Genomic DNA, 16507 nt, shown 5'->3' with positions numbered 1-16507 from the left:
GCCATACAAGAACATCTTTCCTTTCAGCCACTAGGACAATGACATCTGTGAGCAGCCCTCAGGCAAAAAACACCAAGGTAAACAAACCTACCAAGCTTGAAGAAAGGAGCTCTCACTGCCCCCTCCACCGTGATGGGCACGTTGCCCAGGACACTCTTTGCTGGTACTACGATGTAAATGAGGCCACCCCAGAGGCAGGAAATGGATTGTTTCTGGCAGGCAACATCACAGGTGCGGATTACCACTGGTGCCCGTTTCAGCTCCTTGGCTTTAGAGAGGTCATCCGTGTGACACCCAACCTGCACCTGGCAAGCAGAAGTGTAGGAACAGCTGGTCAAAGGTGTGCCAGTGTGACCTGGCAGACTGACCTCAGCACCCACTGAGCTCTCCACTGCAGCACTGTCTCTGCAGAGCATACACACAGAAGCAGCTTTCTGACTCCAGCCTATCCTATCTCAGTATTACAGCTCCCCTCCCACTATTCCTGGCTTAAGTGCATCCTTCACCAGCAGGTCAGAGTCCTGCAGTTACTTCTTCCACTGCACTGCACTTGTATTGATCATTCCTCCACCCTTGCCCAGCATCAGAGTCACTTCCTATAACATCATTTGAAGAGATGTGGTCATGACTGGCTTCTTTTATTGTGCCTCCTCCTTAGAGCTCTTATAATAAAACAGACAGCACGTGGCTGCAGGATGAGACAGAAGCATCTGAGTTAACTTTGCATTTCAGCTGCAGGGAGGTCACTGCAGAAAATATCCAAGCAGGTAAGCATTTGCTTCTGTTGTATTTTGCAGAGAAGAGGATCCCAAGTAACAGTGCCTATCTTGTCTGAATAGATCTACATGAGCAGCAGTGACAGCACTGTCAAAGGAATTTATGAGAGGTCTGGAGAGATGGAATCAAGTTTGGTTCACAGAAGGGCCCAAGTACTTATCCTGGACCTGAAAATCATCTTGATCAGGTTTTTCTGCACCATAACAGAACAAAAACCAACAGCCCTCAAGCAGCAGCCACACTCAATTACCCCACCAGCACACAGAATGGGAGGAATGCAAAAGAAAAGCGTGAGGACACAAGGTGAAGAAATGATGACAAAGCATTTAAAGTGCCACAGGGTGGCAGCAGTAGGAAAGGGCGGGAAAGGAAGAAAAAGTCATAAAGGAGAAAACCCTTCCCAGTTCTACTTTTGAGCGCTCATCCGACAAATACACCGGTGTAAACCAACGCCAAGCAGAGAGAGTTTACCTTCAGACCAGCACCGACCACCAGGCAAGGGCACGTTATCACTGCTGTGCGCCCTTCGGGGAGGTAGAGCCCTGTGCTCCTCCAGGCTGTCTTTCCTAAAATGCAACAGAACACAGTCCTGAACAGTCAAGCACTTCTTTGTCCAGACCATTACAGATCCTGGAAATTTCAAGTTGCAACAGGAGAATAATTTTCCATCCTTTCCTTTTCCCTTGCTCTACACTCACAGAACCATCTCGCATTTACCCAACTTGTCAGAAATACAGTTTCAAAGAAATGAACAGAATCATCACACTATTTGCAAGCAAGCCCATCCAGATTTACATTTCTGGAAACTACAAGCTTAAATGTGTTTAGTAGTATCTTCTAAAAATTAAAAGGGAAAAAAAACAAAAAGAAAAGAAAAGAAGCCAATACTTCAACACTTCCTACACTTAGACCCTCTTATCCTAAAGACCTCTTAAGAGGTGCCAGCTTTGGTGGGATTACACAATTTAAGTTGTAATGGTCATTAAACATTTCCCAAATAACAGACTGATGGTAGCATTGCATTTTTCCTAAGAGACTGGTCCAGAAAACTGGAGCCCACAGGAATTGTAATTTCTAGCTGACTGAAGTGATGAGAAAACCTCAAGAGACCATTCTGTGCTAGGTGTACCTGCAAGAAGGGTACCACTACAATTCAGCATGTTTCTAGACAGTCTTCCCATGGAAATGCAAGTCTCCTCAGCAAAAATCTCTTTAAACACTTGCAATTTACAGAATTTACAGTGCAAAACTGATCCATCTCTACTGTACTGGCAGATTCCACTCCCTAGTTGTGACATAAAGTTTACTTAAGGCATATTTCAATTTAAACACCAGAAGTCTTACAAAGAGCTGAACTGTCATAAAGCACCCAACTTACAACATTTCCTGTCATCCAAGAAAGCAAAACCAGTTTTGTCAAGCAAAACCTAATCCAATGAAAAATGCAAATAAGACTATATATGACATTGTGTTACCAGTTCATCTCAGTTTTACTGAATTTGTACCAAAGGCAGTTTTGAATGATGCTAGCTTTTCTCTCTTTTTCGTTTATGTGAAATGACACAAATTCTGAGTATTTTCTGCTTTTGTCCTGACTCATTAGTGTTAAAACCAGTGAGAAGTTATTCTACAACTTTCCTCTCTGCACAACCACTGCACTCAGACATTGACATTCCAGAACAGCCTCCTTTATCTCATTGTAACAATTTGGAAACAACTCCTCTAAAACATATTCTAATACCAAAAAAATCTGTCCAGGGGACAAAAGTTACTAGTGGAATTTAACCCAGAGTTTAAACATATCAATTGTGAGCAGGAATCTCAGCAAGCTGGTACAGATACAAGACCTAAGCTTAGACAAATAACTTATGGTGTATTTACTCAATACTTTGGCTTCAGTGGCGGTGTCAGCCCAAGAAATTCCCACCATATTTCCAGCCTCTTTCACCCCCAAAACCAGATCTTCCCTCCATTGTGCTGATACACCAAGCAGAGGGACTGTGCTATAACTCAGGCTGAAATTACCTAGATAACAAATAAACTTTTTATTTCAAACTCTCGCCTGTTTGTAGGATGGCTCCACAGACGGCTGTATCAGCAAAACTATGGGAACAGCAACCTGCAGTGTGCAGTCCAGGGTTTCTCAGAGAAGCTTTCTTGCCAAAACCATTGTGCCATGCAAGTGTCCTGCAGTACCACTTGGTGGGGGTTCTTCTCCTGCCAGTGCCTGTGCACCAACAGGGAGGAAGCAGGACTTCCATGGGGTGTTTCAAGTGCTAAAATCAGGACTAAAATTGGCCACAAAATCAGTGCTAAAATTGGCCACAAAAGGAGCCTGTCTACCACGGCACTGTGCTCAGTCTCCTCTGAAGCCCAAGGTGAAATTGCACATCTGTGCCCATGTTCAGGCATACACAGACACAGGCACACTGTGGGCGGGCACCCCAGTGATCCCAGCAACAGGACGTCTTGAGAGGAAGAGAGATAACTCCTCACCTGGGTTTGTGCCATCGATTTCCACAGTGACAGGGAAGGCACAGACCCCAGCAGCAGATTTCTGCACCAGGGCCGTGCTGTCTGTCATGGTGAGGGACAGCTCAGTGGCCATGCAGAGCAGCACTGCCTCTTTGGAGTTGTTCTTGACCGGGCAGTGCCTGCTGACCTGCGGGATCCCGGTCCTCTTGAGCACTTTGGTCAGGATGCGGTGGAGCGAGGCGTATGCCGGGCAGTCGTGGGCTGGGATGTGCAGGAAGGCAGTGCAGTCCTGTGCCAGGAGGTGCAGCCAGTCCTTCAGGGGCTCCATGAGCTCCTGATGCCCCTGCAGCTGCGTGCTGAAGAGCAGGAGCGCCCTGCGGAAGTGGTAGTGCTCCCCCGGCCCCACAGGCAGGTACTTGGCTGCCTGGCCACTCTGCCCCAGGATGCTCAGCCCAAAGCGGTTCAGGATCCTGTTGCCAGGATATTTTGCCACGGCGGCTTTGCCAGAGTTCTGGGAAGCCCAGTACCAGGCCTGGCCCCCCACCAGCAGGCCACCTCCTTCTGCCACGAAGGCGTGGATCCTCTCAGCTTCTCCGGCACCGTAAGAAGTGCAGCAGTACACACTGATGTCACCTGCCAGCTGTGACACCTGCGACTTCACCTCTGCCTGAGACAGCAGGCTACACAGCTTCTTCAGGCTGGGATTCACCCCCACCAGCCCCTTCCTCCCAGCATCCAGCCAGGAGACAGCATTGAGCAGGAATGTGGCCAGTTTTGGGGACAACAGTTGGCTCTCATGGGTGGCCACCACCACGCGGCCACGGCCATAGCGTGCAGCAGCCAAGAGGCAACGCTGGGAGCTGTCCAGGCACAGTGGGAAGGAGAGGGCTCCGTGCACCAGCAGGGTGGAGGGTATGCCCCCTGTCACCAAATCCAGCTCTGACACACTGTGCAGGAGAAACTCAGCGTCAAGGCTCAGGTTGGCCTGGTGCCTGCAGAACCAAGAGAGCGCAGGTTAGCACCCAGCCCAGAATGCTTGACACAAAATTACTGGTGCCATAGCTGAAACTTAAGGAGCTCTTTTCTTGATTTCACAGAATATTCTGAGTTGGAAGGATCACTGAGTCCAACTCTTAAGTGAGTGGTCCATATAGGCATCAAACCCACCTCCTTGACACTATTAGTAGCACCATGTGCTAACCAACTGAGCTATTCTCAGTGGCCATCCTTGCCTCTTCTTGTTCCTTCATCCCAGACATCATGCTGTCAGTTCTTCCGTTTAAAAAAAAAAATAAATCCTTCAATGCCTCATTTTTCTCCTTTTAAAGCCTAAGTTGTTACAGTCAAGCAAATCTGTAGGAATCTCAGCCCTCATTTAAAAATTGGAATAAATAGGTCAAAAGGAAGCTTCTAGACCTCAGTCTTTGAAGTGCCACTTGAAAATCTAAATACATTGCAGAAGTTAAAAAATCAGACCCTTCATAGTTTTTAAAACTTCGGATTTAAACTGTACATAATATGGGAATTGGCTTATCTGCTTTAAGAGAAACTTCCTCTCTTTGCCCCACCCTAGCCTTTATGAACTAGGCAAGCCCAAAAGATTCTGTGTCTTTTCCCAAGCTCTGCCACTGTTGAGAACTGAAGAAAGGAGTGCTAGGACAGATGGGCTACACAAACAGGCAGACACACAGCTAGACAAATCATGAGTGTCTGGAAGTTGAATTAGAGCCTTAACACAAACACCTCACATTACCTCACATTGTCGGACTCCACAATAAAAACAGATTAGGCTATACAAGGCTCTCTTATCTCTGCTATTTTCATATAACTCCTATGTGTCACTGTGGAGAAAGACATGATGAATTACTCTTGTTTGCTTGGTGTACACTTTCCCTGGTTCTGCCAAACAGTTTCCCCCCAACACCTGTGAAGTATCTGTTGTTACATAGCCATTGCTGCCAGCTCAGTGAGAATAAATTATGCTGCCCTTCTTCATGCCTGTAGGACAGGAATTAAATCTGCAGCTCTTCTTTGGTTATTACTTTACTGAGACCCTTTGTCACACAGAGCATGTGTCCAGGCATATGGCACAGCTCCTGTCTCAGACTGAAGCCTGATTCTCTGCACACAGATCTGGCAAGAAGACAGAAATTGGAGATCTAAATTTCTCTGTGGCTCTGGATTCAAACAAAAACCCCACACAAGCAACCTAAACAAGGTGTAATTCACCCCTAGCTACCATTTGAAGTCTCGTTAATTGCGATGTATTTTTTCTCTTCTGAATTCCCCACCCCTTTCCCTCTTCCATGCCCTGTGCATGAAGCAGTGGGAACATGCTTGTGCAGTGCAGGTGGTAACAAGAAGCGACCAGCAAATTTTAATTAAGCAACCTGACTTGTTAGCTCTGCCCTAAGCATTTCACTGAATTAAACAGCAGAGCTCTCTACTACCTTTACCAGAAAACAACAGAAAGTATCAAATTTCATTAATTGTTTGAAAATATTAGAAATTTAGCATTCTACATCCAAGGAAAAGGCTGTAAAGGAAATACTTGCCGGGAGTTTTACTGTAATTGCTGTGGCTGTCGCTACAGTGAAATGAAGCTGCCACACAGAGGAAGTGCAGCAGCACCAATGCTTCTTGGAAAACATGCTGTACCTTATGTAACTTAGCAGAAAATGGCAGGAGAAGGAGCCTGGCATAGCCACTGGCAAGGGGAGGAAGAGAGCAGGGCAACATCCAGGTCTCCAAAGCCTGATCAGTTGTGCAATATCAGTCATAACAGCCCTGAGTTTTACACCTGATAATCCAGAACCCAAAGAGCCAGGCTGGAATCCCAAACAAACTGAGATTTCACAGCCTGTTTCAGAAGCTGAGAAGGGAGGCGGCACCCAGCCTCAGCTCTGGCCAGCTCCAGGTGCTTACCTGCAGAAGCAAATTCCTGCAAGGAACAGGCTAAACAGGTTTAGCAGATGTCAGCCAGAGCCTGGCCCAGAGAGCTGTCCTTCTGCTTCATCTCCAACCTGGTTTATAGCTGTGGGAAAGTTGCCCTGAATGTAGGGATGTGTGGGGAGAAGAAGAGGAGCTCCTCCTCCTGTCCCTGTTTTGCTGCATTTCACTCAAGTACACTTGATCAGGCAGGCTGCTCTAAAAGATGGCTCCTCTCATTTCCTTCTCTGAGCATGGATTCCCTGGGTCTGGTCCTGATGCCCTGAAGCACTTGAAGACAGCATTCTTTCCAATTGCAAAGAATGGGAAAGTCCCCTTTAAATTGGAAAGCAACAATTCCATGCTGGTTATTAAAGAACCGGCATCCACCTTCACCCTCAGCTCCCACCTCCCAAATCTTCTACAAACAACTCACCCACACAACCTAACTGGTGGTTTAAAGAGAGGGCAACTCAGGTACTCACGGGACAACTAATGGGATCTTGGGAATCTTCTTGGCGACTTTGAAGACTCCTTTTTCCACAGCGTTTCCCGTGAAGTACACGCCAGCCACGCTGGTCACCTGGTTCCCAGGAAATTCGAACAGCACCTTCTCCTTGCCATGTTGACTTGCCCAGTACCAGGCTTGGCCTCCAACAAGCAGCCCTCCACCCCCTTTGACAAAGTCCACGATGCCTTTGGCCCGGGAGCTGTCATAGGCATCCATACAGAACACCCCCAGGGACGGGCTGGGCTCGGCCCCCACCTGCACTCGGGTGCCAGCCTCAAGCAGCACCTGGCACAGGGAATCCAACTGAGGATGAACTCCAACCAGGGCCTCAGGGCAAGGCTTGAGCCACCCCATGGCATTTCTGAGGAACTGGGAGAACTTGGGGCTCTTCAGGATTCCTTCATGGGAAACGACCACCATCCGGCCCTTCCCGTACTGTGACACTGCAATCAGGACCTGCTTCTTAGCGCTCAGGAGCACAGGGTAGGCGTCCTCTCCAATAAGGAGCAGCTCACAGGGAACAAAACCTCCAGTGAAGTCCCATGGCCCAACACCATCCACTAACCGCTCGTAGGTGGCACAGGGTTTCATCTCCAGGACACTCCTGTCTGGTGGAGAGAAGAACAACCTCCATTACAGTGAAGTTCAGCAATAAGGAACAGCAGTAATAACCTCATGGAGCAATTTTTTTGTTGGCTAGTAGGAACTCCAAACAAAGAGGAGTGAGATTTGTGGATGCAATCTTTTTGGGATTTGATTTGTTTGTAGTTTTGTCTGTTTGTTTGCTTCTTTTAGCTTTGTTATCATAATATTTACACATTTAAATAGAAGTGACAAGTATACCATGATTATGGGGACAAAATGACTGTTTCAACAAATTCTGCATATATTCCTCCATATGCAGCATGGAGGAAAATATGGAAATAAAGGTATTCACTGTCCTATTAACAATTTATTTGAAGAGGGAGAGTGCCAGAGGCTCCAGGAAGTCTACTAGGAACTTGTATGGTAGAGGTGGTTTACACAAGAACAGTCAGAAAATGAAAAGACTGTATCAACAGAATGCACAATATAATTCAAACATGTGGTTCACATTTTAGCTCCTAATTGGTTAGGTACAGAGCTACATGCTATTGCTGCAACATATTGTACTTTTTTACCTCCATTTAGGCACTATAAGCCTGTATTTAGTATTAGGAGGTGCTGTGAAGGAGAGGAAAGTAAGGAAAAATGATGGAGATGACCAGCTTCCCTGCAATAACTGTGAGTTTAAAGCACATAGTACCCATGACAGCACATCTGGGCACAGGAGATTAATGACCTAGTTCCCTGATCCAAACTGTTTTAAATCTCAATAAAATAATTTCTCTTTCCCATAGCTTTGTTTCATCTGTTTTCCCACCTGTGAAGTAAGGAGAGTGTACTGACCTTGACTGCCAAGCCCTTTGAGGTCTGTGAGTGACACTGCTCTGTTAAGGCTCCCTCGGTTTGAAAGTTTGGCTCAGCTTTTTCCTGAAGTTGTCTTCTGCTGATCTGGGGCAGCTGTGGCTGTGCAAACAGGAAGGCTGTGAGGCATGAGACTCTGACCCAGTCCCACCCAGCTTGTGTCATTCAGAATTCAGAAGAGTGACTTTGAGCACAACACCTGCGGCAAGGCAAGGAGGTGCTCTGAAGGGGCGTGGACCTTTCCCTGGCAGCATCCCGTGCCAACACCAGGCTTCACACACACTTCATATCTGGCTAGCTTGAAAGCAAACCCTTGTCATCCAAACACAGGAAAATGGCAAGTCCTGGAGAAGCTGCATCCTCAATCTGGATTTGTCTCAAGCCCCAGGGTGCAACCTGATGTAGAATGGCAGTGTTGCTTATCCTTTCTGGTCATGCTGTTTTTTACCAAAACTATCACGGAACTCCACTATTGTCTTGCATAACATTCATGAGTTAAAGCTGCTGATTAACATGGGATAAAAACTACAATGCCCAGTAACCAAGTGCTTGATTGCTGGCTTAGTCTGAATCCCAGCTTTGTGTCCCTGGTTTTAAAGAAGCTCTACATGTAAAGGCAAATACGAGGTCCTAAGTGCTTTAGGGTGTTTTACTACAAATCATGCAGCAAAGCAGTAACACAGCCCTGGAAAATACTGAAGGTTTTTTTGGTGGTTTCTGGGGATTTGATACTAATGTACCTACGCTGGTACAAGGGAGAGGAATAGCAGGTGGATAGTTTCAGCAACTCAGATTAAGCTATAGAGTCACAACTACTGAACGGTTTGGGTTGGAAAGGGACTTAAAAGAACATACAGTTTCAAACCTTTTGCCATGGGCAGGGACACCTTCCACTAGACCAGGTGCTCAAAGACCCATTCAACCTGGCTTGAACTCTTCCAGGGATGGGCATCCACAGCATCTCTGGGCACCCTGTGCCAGTGTCTTACCATCCTCAGTAGAGAATTTCTTCCTAACATCTAATCTAAACCTGCCCTCTTTCAAGCCATTCCCCCTTGTCCTGTCACTACATACCCTTGCAAAAAGTCCCTCTCCAGCTCTCTTGTAGCCCCCTTTAGGTACTGGAAGTGACTCTACTGTGCTTCTGGAGCCTTCTCCAGTCTGAACAACCCCAACTCTCTCAGCCTCTCTCCATAGGAGAGGTCCTCCAGCCCTCCGATCGTCTTGGTGGCCTCCTCTGGACTTGTTCCAAGGGGTCTGTGTTTTCCTTCTACTAGGAACCCCAGAGCTGGATGCATCATCCCAGGTTGGGTCTCCCAAGAGCAGAGGGGCAGAAGAATCCCCTCCCTTGCCCTGCTGTTCATGCTGCTTTGGATGCAGTCCAGGGCATGGTTGGTTTTCTAGGCTGCCAATGTACATTGCCAGGTCATGTCAGACTTCTGGTCAAACCGACACCCTCAAGTCCTCCTTGCCAGAGCTGCTCTCAGTTCTCCACCCAGGCTGTATTTGTGCTTGGGATTGTCCCTTGGTTATTTTACATGGGGACAAACCACAAGACTAGGTTTGATGTAAGATCAGCAAACTTCTTAGCCCCCACCTTTCTTATCACAGGATCTGAAAGCTAACATCCTATGCTCTCAACCTAGGAACACTCCTGCTCCCTGGCATTTATCCAGAACAAGGAATGGCTGTTTTGGAAAGGATGTTAACTCTCTTGACTGAAAGCAATTGTGACCATATAACAGAATTCCCAATTCCTATGTAATCACAGTTTTTCCATTTAAATTGTATGAAGCATTTCAGAGTGGAGAGAAGAAGTGCACATATTAGACCCTGAGCAGACACAACTCTGTGATCTCCTCTGTCTAGAGACAGAAGGGAGAAAATTCAGCAGGAACAGAGAACATACATGTCTAACAAGAATTGAAGGAAGCTGCAGAAGTCTGAGCTGGCTGTCTCTCACATTAATTAGGAGAAAACAACCACTAGACCTGGGCCCATATAGAAGGCAGATCTTGGTTCCTAGATCTTAACATGGAAGCAAAAATTCTCCATGGCAGTGTCTCAAGACAAAGATTCTGAATTCCTTGTCTTCCATCCCGCACCTTCCACCTCTCACCTCCAGAGAGTTCCTACTTCCCACAGAGCTGAGACTACTTACTGTGAGAGTAGGTATTGGATCAAACATTTATAAACCCATTTATTTAGCCAGAGGACTAAATCTATGCGTCTTTCTTCTGTCTCCAGAAAAGGGACAAAAATGTGATGAGAAGGTAATGGGGTTTCATTAAATGCAAACTTAAGATTCCATCATCTGCTGTCCAAAATCAATCACACACAGGCAAAAGAGATGATTCAAAGGAAGGAATACCCCTTGGTCCACTTAGGAAGAGTATCTGTGAGACAGAGGACCTGGGCGAGTTCTGATGGTGAATATGGGAATAGAGGTTGTGTGTTAAGTGGTCAGTCACTTTCAGGTGAGTCTTCAAGGTTCCCACAAAATATAGAAGGACTTCCATGAGTAAAAATTATGGGATTGTGTAGTATCTGTGAAGTATAGGACAAAAGAGGCAAGACAGGCACTGAGATGTCTCACCTGTTAACAACACAGACAGCCTGAGCGAGACACACCACTTCTAGAGATTTGGCTGTTCTTCCTCATTAGGGTGAGCCCATGGGTTTTCCAGTCTTTCCTCTCTTTCAGATTTGCAATCTAGCTGTCTGCACAGTAAGTAAGAATCAGCAATGTTGCAAAGTCTGTAAGCAGTAAGGAATTGGTGAACTCTTGCTTCTTCCCAATTTATCAACAAATTGGGCAAGGAGAGAAATTATGATCGGCATTTGCTGAAGAGACAAAAATACTTATTTTCATTGTCTGTTCATTATCAACAAGGTTTTAAACTGAAAGAGGGTAGATTTGGATTTCACAGATTTGGCTACAAGGAAGAAATTTTTTATGGCAACAGTAGTGAGACAGTGTAACAGTCCAAACATCCAATCTGACCTTCTTCTGACACAGAGAAAAGGGATGGGGAAGTGGGAGGAAGCCAAGCAAGAAAGCTTGTTTGGGGAACACAAAATTAGGAAAAAAATACATTAAGAACACCTTTCCAGAGTTACATAATAAAAGTAGAAAAAGCAAAGTTAAATATGTCTAAAGGAAGGAGAGCCAAAGAAAAAGTAGATTAGGTTGCAAAATAATGAGAACTCTAAAATTAGATCAAGATAGCAATTACCAAAGGAAGCTACTGCAGGGTATTTATTTATTTTTAACAATGCCAATCCTAAGAGTTATTAGGAAAGATACTGAAAATTGATAAAGCCTGAAAAAAAAAAAATTTTTAGTAGAAGTGCAGCAGAATCAATTAGGCAATTACTATGAGTTATTGGCATTATTTTCATGTGGCACTTCAGAGCAATAGATTATAAAACAATTACAATTTCAGTAGTAAAATGTTGCAGTGATTTAAAGAAATAACAACATCAATTGCCCATCCTTTCTGGCGGTGTTACCATGCAGATGTGAGGGTACACTCACTGGCTAATGAGATGCAAAGAAATAGAAAATCTGATTATCTAAACATATATTTGTCCAGTAACCTTAACTGCTTTCAAGGCAAGGAAAGAACAAAATGAAAGCAACTGATGAAACATGATCAGCATGATCAGGTATGTTTAAATTAATTTTGCATTTGGAAAGGTAAATAACATCTTAATTATAATTCATTCTACTAAATTTCTGTGAGTTGAAAGTTAGCTAATGAGCTATAATTGGTAAAGAGAGGGATACACTGAATCAGAAGAGATGCCTATACAAACAAGTGCTGTTTAGTCTTTTTGAAAATCTTTACCTGGGATCTAAAAAGGACAGCATATATCACATAAATGAAATCACCAAATAATAGAAATCAAGGTACAGAAGCACAGAAGAAATCATAACCTTACTAGAGAACAATTTTTAAAAAATGAGTACTTGTCTAATTTTAAGTCCTACAGTATTGTAATTTTAGAAAAGCGTTAACATCTGTTTGCTGAACAGGGAGCTGAGCAGTGCAGAAATTCCCAGAAAACGCAGACACAGAGCCCTTTTCCAGTCTGGCACTGGAAGGGTTGAGTCTCATCTGCCAGCCTGCTGTGTAACAGCTCAGATCACTCCCCTGTAAATGCTGCTCGGTTTTAAAGCAGGGGATGAGTGAACACCACTGCTTTAGGTTGAAAAGGAGTGGAAAAGAGAGAAGTCCGATGGTCTTTGTGTGCGGGCCATGCCAATCCACTGCAGCGCACAGCAACGCAGTCATAAACATGGAAAAACAACAACTTTATCCCTCCCAAACCAAAAGGATGGCACTTGATATGCTATATCCTGTTGGGGGGCAAGGAAAAGCAGGGATACTGGGACAGCTCAGTGAAGCTGAGACTGAAGAACAGGCAGGGCATAACTCAGGTGACAGGCAGCTTAATAATCTATCACTGACATGTCACACAAAATACAAGTGTAGGGTCAGACTGATGAAGGTTTGTGCTCTATTGCGGACTTCAATGGCAGCACTGCTTATTGCAACAAAAAAATGTGCAATTCCATAAACTGGGCATTGCTTCCTCCTTATCACCATTATTTTTTATAATGCAGCAAGCAGAAATAATTAAAGCTGTCCCTGATCTATTAAGTCACATTCTTTTCCAGCTCAGTATAAGTGTGACACACCAACAGATGAGTATCTGGGGTTTCCTTGGGATTTTGACAGTAACCAAACAATCCCTCAGAAGAAATGTATGCCAATTAAAAAGAAAAAAAAATGAACAAGTTTACTTAACCCTTTGTTACAGTCAATCAATGTTTTAAAGCCTTACTTCAAATAACATGGGTGCACAAAGTATCACTGCTGCCTGTGGTGTATGAGCTATCTTATTTGTACTAGTTTCCCCAGGAAGGTCTTCACCATACTCAAGCCATGCTGGGCTGGATTTTGTGTTCCCTGGCAGCTGGCATTGGGGTGTCCCTGCTGATGTCTGGCTGTCTGTCCACCTGCCAGGTGGTGGCCAGTGCCAGTCAGCACAGAGTGTGTGGCTTTTGACACACTTTCCTTACACCCTGTGCTCAGCCCTTTCTAGCCAATCAACCCAGTGCTCTTGATGAGTGTGGTTTCAGTTCCTGTTCCAATCACAAAGTAATAGTTGGGGTCATTCCTTTTTCGGTTACTCTGTTTGCCGTTATCTCAAAATGTCATCTTTGAGCTTGTGCAGACATGCATTCCTCCCTTCTTTTCCCAGTTCCAGCAGTCTGCCGTGCCAGCATGATCAACACAGCTGGGCAAGTGAACTTCCAGGCCACAGCTTGTCACGGTGGGGCTTTGGTCAGCCCACACAGCACAGTGACTCCAGCCATGGCATGCCTGGGAAGCCAACCCTTTGACAGCTCCTCCCTCCCTGATGGGCTTTAGGCCACCCTTGCCTGTGCAGGACCTGTTGATGAAGCGATGTTTGAGCTGTGTTGCCCTATGCCATCTTCCGTGTTTTAAGTCTAAGCCTTGTTATGTTTAGCAAGTCTTTACATAAACCTATTTCTAAATCTAGCATGTTGCTGACCAGCTTTAGGTTGGCTTCATGTCCTGGGAGGCTGTTCCAGACTCTTGCTGGAATTTGTTGTAATTTCAGGACATTTTACTGCTTGAAATATTCTCTGCTGCCTTAGGCAATCATCTCACTTGTCTTCCGCTCTGCCTGAAAGCTATAGCCAAAATTTTCATTTTCTCTTCACCTAAGCATATCCACCAAGTTCTGAAATCTTTCCTTTGTGTCTCCAACGTACCTTCTGAGAACAGGCCTGACATGAGGTGCCTTTACAGTGCTGTGGTATCATAAGCAAGCCTTAGAAGAGGCTTAAAAAAGAGACTGTTCTGACCTGCCTTCCCTCCATCCACGCCCTACTGGAAGCATTACAGCATTGACATCACCCCAGACACTCACTGTTGTTTTGCTGCTGTCCCTGTCCCCTTTTCCATAAAACCATGGACATACAGCCCTCCGGGAGGCCCTCAAACAGTATCTAAACACTCTTCGAAAAGTTACTAAGGAATATAACTCAAGTACTTGGTATAAATTATTTATGTAAGGGTTTGCACTGCTATGTTGAAAACTAGGGGATGGCTGGAAATATGAGCTGTATAACATCTGTAAATGATCTCCACTAAAAGATCTCCCTTTCTACTACTTATCACTTTATCAAACTTGGTTCTAGCATGTTTGGCAGTTGTAGATAATTTGGCACCAACTACACATACTGCAATTTTCAAATGCTGAATTATGAAGTAGAAAACATGCAGCTGAAAAAGAACCAGTACCAAACAGAAACTTCATTGCCAAATGTCAGACAGAATGACCTGCAAAGATTTATTTTAAACCAACACGGAGTTGGTTTATTATTAGAAGTAGATGAAAAAAAGACGTCAGATGAATTGAGAGCGTAGGAGAACTCGTGTGCTAATGCTGACTGGAGATTGTAAATTTAGCACCCTACAGACTCATTAGATGAAGAATTATCTCCTGTGCTTTTGCTGTGCCTCCCCCAACAAGACCTGCTAGACCAGAACCAACTTAGACACTTCTCTCTGTGTTCCTCAGTGTATCAAGGTCCAGAGTCTATGCACAGAACCAGCTTTACACCTCCTACAGATCTAATCTGCAATCAAATAACTCATCCATGTTAAACTGCAAATTGTGAGCAGCTAGAAGTTTCTGGACCAAATGCACGTAGAAACCACAATCCTCTCCTTCTCTGCCTTCTCCCTTCTTACTCAGATTGAAAGTAAACTAGAAAAGCATATTCTTTCCCAGGGGAAACCTGTAGATTTTGCAGTTTCATCCTGCCGCCAGAGTAACTATAGATTCTTTTACTCTCTTTTGCTATTCCTTTCCTTTGGAATTGGCAGAGCCCACCCACCTCAGGCTCCTGGGGACGTTGTGCACCAGGCACAAACGCAGCTTTATACTGACACAGAGCAGCTCCGGTCAGGTTAGACGCAGCCTGTACCCTCCTCACAGAACAAGGGATTTGCGTTGGAAACGCCGCGAGGCGGCAATGCGGCTTGCAAAGGCAGCTCCGGGACACGGCCCGCCTGCGAGCCTCCTTTCCCCTCCAGTCACCGCCTGTGTTGCAGAGGGCTCAAGCCCCGCGCCGCACGGCAGGCACCGAGCGCGGCGGGCGCAGCAGAAGCGGCAGCTCCCGCGGCCCCGGCGCTGCCCGAGAGCGGAGCGGCGGGCGGGGCTGCGCTGCACCGCCCCGCGCCCAGCACCCACCGGGAAAGCCCGGGGAGCGGGCGGGAGGGAAAGTTCAAGAACAGCCGGGAAAGGTGCCGCCCTATGCGAGGAGTGGGCAACGTTGCAGCTGCGTGGCCGGGGGGCGGGTATTCAAGGATTGCAGTAGAAGGTTGAGCCCGTTTAACACTTTTGCTTTCCTGATTTATGGCGAAGGTGATGGATGCGGGTCTAGCTTGATTTTCTATTACTGGATTTTGCAAATTATTTGGCCGAATGTACCATACCATCCGGAGGGATGAACACATGCTGACTACCCCACAATTAGACTGGTCTGCTAATTCCTGCATATTTGTATTAGTGTTCTTCATATTAAGAGGGAGCTCCTATTTCTATTTATGCATCCCTAAATACTCCAACAGCAGGTTGACACACAAATAGGTGTTATTTTATCTGGATGGATACAGACGGGCAAGTCTCAGAGCATACACTCTGCGTCCAAAGCATGTCTTTACCTTTCCTGGTCCTGGGTAACAAATGGCTTTCAAGCACACGGCTCCCAAGGGGACTCCGATCAAGGGATGCCCGAGCTCCTCGGGCTGCATGCTCGCCGTCAGCACGGTGCTTCTGTGCCCACTTGTACCATCTTTCCCGGGACCATCTAGTACCATGTGGTGGGCAAAAAGAATATAACCCATGCATCTGAACAGGGCTGCTCAAACTGAGGGGCCAGACAAGTTACTTTTATTTTCAGCGCAGCTTATAGCAAAGCTTCCCCAGGGCAGGACGCAGCAGCTCCTCCTCGCTGCCAGGCCGGGAATCCTGCATCACCAGCGAGAGGTGGGCGCACCTGCCCTGCGAGCTCGGCGCCGTAAAAGCGCGCCCTCCCTCCTCTCACGAATAAGCTGCTCTTCTTTTTCCTCCTTCTCTTCTCCTTCGCCCCCGCCACCCCGGAGTATAACGCGGCCAGGCGGCTGCCTTACCCCCGCCGTCCTCTCCGCCCCCGGGGGCGATGCACACTTTCACCCCGGCCCCTGGCACGGCCGGGCGCTTTGCGGCAGCAGCTCTAGAAACTTCTCGGTCCCTCCCTGTCTCCTCCCCTTCCTCCTCCTCGCC

The 16507-nt window shown here is 46.2% G+C and overlaps 1 protein-coding gene across 3 annotated transcripts in view; it reads right to left on the bottom strand.

Moving 5' to 3' along the window:
• Nucleotides 1-16471, bottom strand: part of TCAF2 (TRPM8 channel associated factor 2) — a 57527-nt gene extending 41056 nt beyond the window's left edge. The window contains exons 1-6 of one of the 3 annotated variants that reach the window (XM_039699668.1): nt 16375-16471; nt 8120-8239; nt 6666-7299; nt 3274-4244; nt 1249-1343; nt 92-305 (exon numbers count right to left, since the gene is read on the bottom strand). In XM_039699668.1, the coding sequence (XP_039555602.1) occupies nt 92-305; nt 1249-1343; nt 3274-4244; nt 6666-7282 (1897 nt within the window). In that variant the 5' untranslated portion in view covers nt 7283-7299; nt 8120-8239; nt 16375-16471. The other 2 variants (XM_039699670.1, XM_039699669.1) reach the window with 2 other exon arrangements.
• Between the last annotated feature and the right edge of the window lie 36 nt (nt 16472-16507).

Source organism: Passer montanus, unplaced genomic scaffold (genome assembly GCF_014805655.1).
Source record: "Passer montanus isolate IOZ18808 unplaced genomic scaffold, ASM1480565v1 scaffold137, whole genome shotgun sequence".
Lineage (NCBI taxonomy): Eukaryota > Metazoa > Chordata > Aves > Passeriformes > Passeridae > Passer > Passer montanus.
The sequence above is the reverse complement of the archived record's forward strand: the minus strand, read 5'-3'. Positions and strand labels throughout refer to the sequence as shown.